General features: G+C 38.2%; 1 protein-coding gene across 2 annotated transcripts in view; it reads left to right on the top strand.

Annotated features, from left to right (window-relative positions):
- LOC119334310 overlaps nt 1-1,469 on the top strand; it is a 4,311-nt gene that overhangs the window by 1,382 nt on the left and 1,460 nt on the right. The window contains exons 3-4 of one of the 2 annotated variants that reach the window (XM_037606901.1): nt 237-457; nt 1,326-1,409. In XM_037606901.1, the coding sequence (XP_037462798.1) occupies nt 237-457; nt 1,326-1,409 (305 nt within the window). Of the gene's footprint in view, nt 1-236; nt 458-1,325; nt 1,461-1,469 lie in introns of both variants that reach the window. The other variant, XM_037606899.1, reaches the window with a different exon arrangement.

The following is a 1,469-nucleotide window of genomic DNA, read 5'->3' as shown; positions in this document are numbered from 1 at the left end:
TTGCTGACATGATGAAATGTTACCTGCTTTTCTTTGGGTTTCCTAAAACAAAAACCTTTGATGGAGTGAAATTCATAGTAGAAAGAACATCGATAATTTTCATTTGGATGAAAAGGAAACTTCCAATAGGGCCATGGAATCCTCTAGTGACACGCTTACTTTTTGTATGACGACTATTTTTTTCCTGTATTGTTTTCCATTACAATTTAACTTATTTCTTTACTTTTTTTATGAAGCTCGGCTACCAGATCCCACAGATTGTGACATCCGCAATGGAGAATGCATTCGGCATCAACCTAATCGCGTGTTACAAATTTTCTCATTAAAGTTGGCTGAACTTACTCTGGATCTTGGCCCAGTAGAGTTGTATGGATACATAGCAGTGCGGGATTATCTGGATACATTGCGTAATTATGTTGTCAATATAAGCAGGGATGATCCCATCATTGTGAAGCAGGTGCGAATCCATACTTACCTGCGATTATTTCAAGCAATAAGTCTACTTAATAACCCCCTCAAGTATAAAACAATGTATTTGTCCCCTTGAAGCATTCCATATGGTTTTAAGTACCCACTGGGGAAGTTCTCACATTAGGTGGATGTTGCAGTGTGGGCGAAACCATCTGAGGAAATGATTTATACAGTATGGGGGGGGGGGGGCTCAAATACCTGACTTATGTCAAATCTATTCATTTCACATTGTAAGGCCAAACCTAGTGTATGTATGGAACAGCAAGCACTCTCAAGTCTTGTGATTTATCTGTACAGACCTAGCAGAATGGTAGTTTGGATTGTTTAGGCCACCATTACACCAAGTTTATATTGTGGAAAGGTGATTTACTATGAGAAACTTATAAGATATGGAACTGAGTGAGTATATCATGTATTCCAAACAAAATCAAACAGATTAGTTCGGGCTCTTAGTTGCTACTTAACACACCAGCATGAATCATTGCATCACTATTAAGTCATTTTGTTTTCTCTTCTCATTTCGACATGCTTATGTAAAAATTGGGATCTGAACAATGTCAAATAAATACCGAGGGCCAATTTCCCCCCCTCCCAAACACTGGTGTACACTATGTAACCAGTCAGTTTGATATGTGGCAAAGATGTTGGTCAGCAATTGTAAAGTATCACAAAATTAATGTTGCAAGTAAAACAGCTTAGAGAAGTACACCCTCTGTTCCTAAATGTAAGATGTGTTTTGGTAGTTCAATTTTTGAATTGCCAAAACGTCTTACATTTAGAAACAGAGGTAGTATAAAGCTTTAGTTGTTTCTTACTTCCATATGGAGAGCTACTAAACAGTAACAAATTTGTAGGGTTCTCTCATCGACATGGCTGGCCCTAAGCGAGGGATAGATTTGATTTCCAGTATTCTAGTGGAATATGACATGAGGATCAAGGTAGGTGAGGAAGAAAGGGATGATTACCAGCTGATTGATGGTGTAACAGACATAGACGAC

This window comes from Triticum dicoccoides, chromosome 7A (genome assembly GCF_002162155.2).
Source record: "Triticum dicoccoides isolate Atlit2015 ecotype Zavitan chromosome 7A, WEW_v2.0, whole genome shotgun sequence".
NCBI lineage: Eukaryota > Viridiplantae > Streptophyta > Magnoliopsida > Poales > Poaceae > Triticum > Triticum dicoccoides.
Note: the sequence above shows the minus strand (reverse complement) of the source record. Positions and strands in the feature narration are given on the sequence as shown.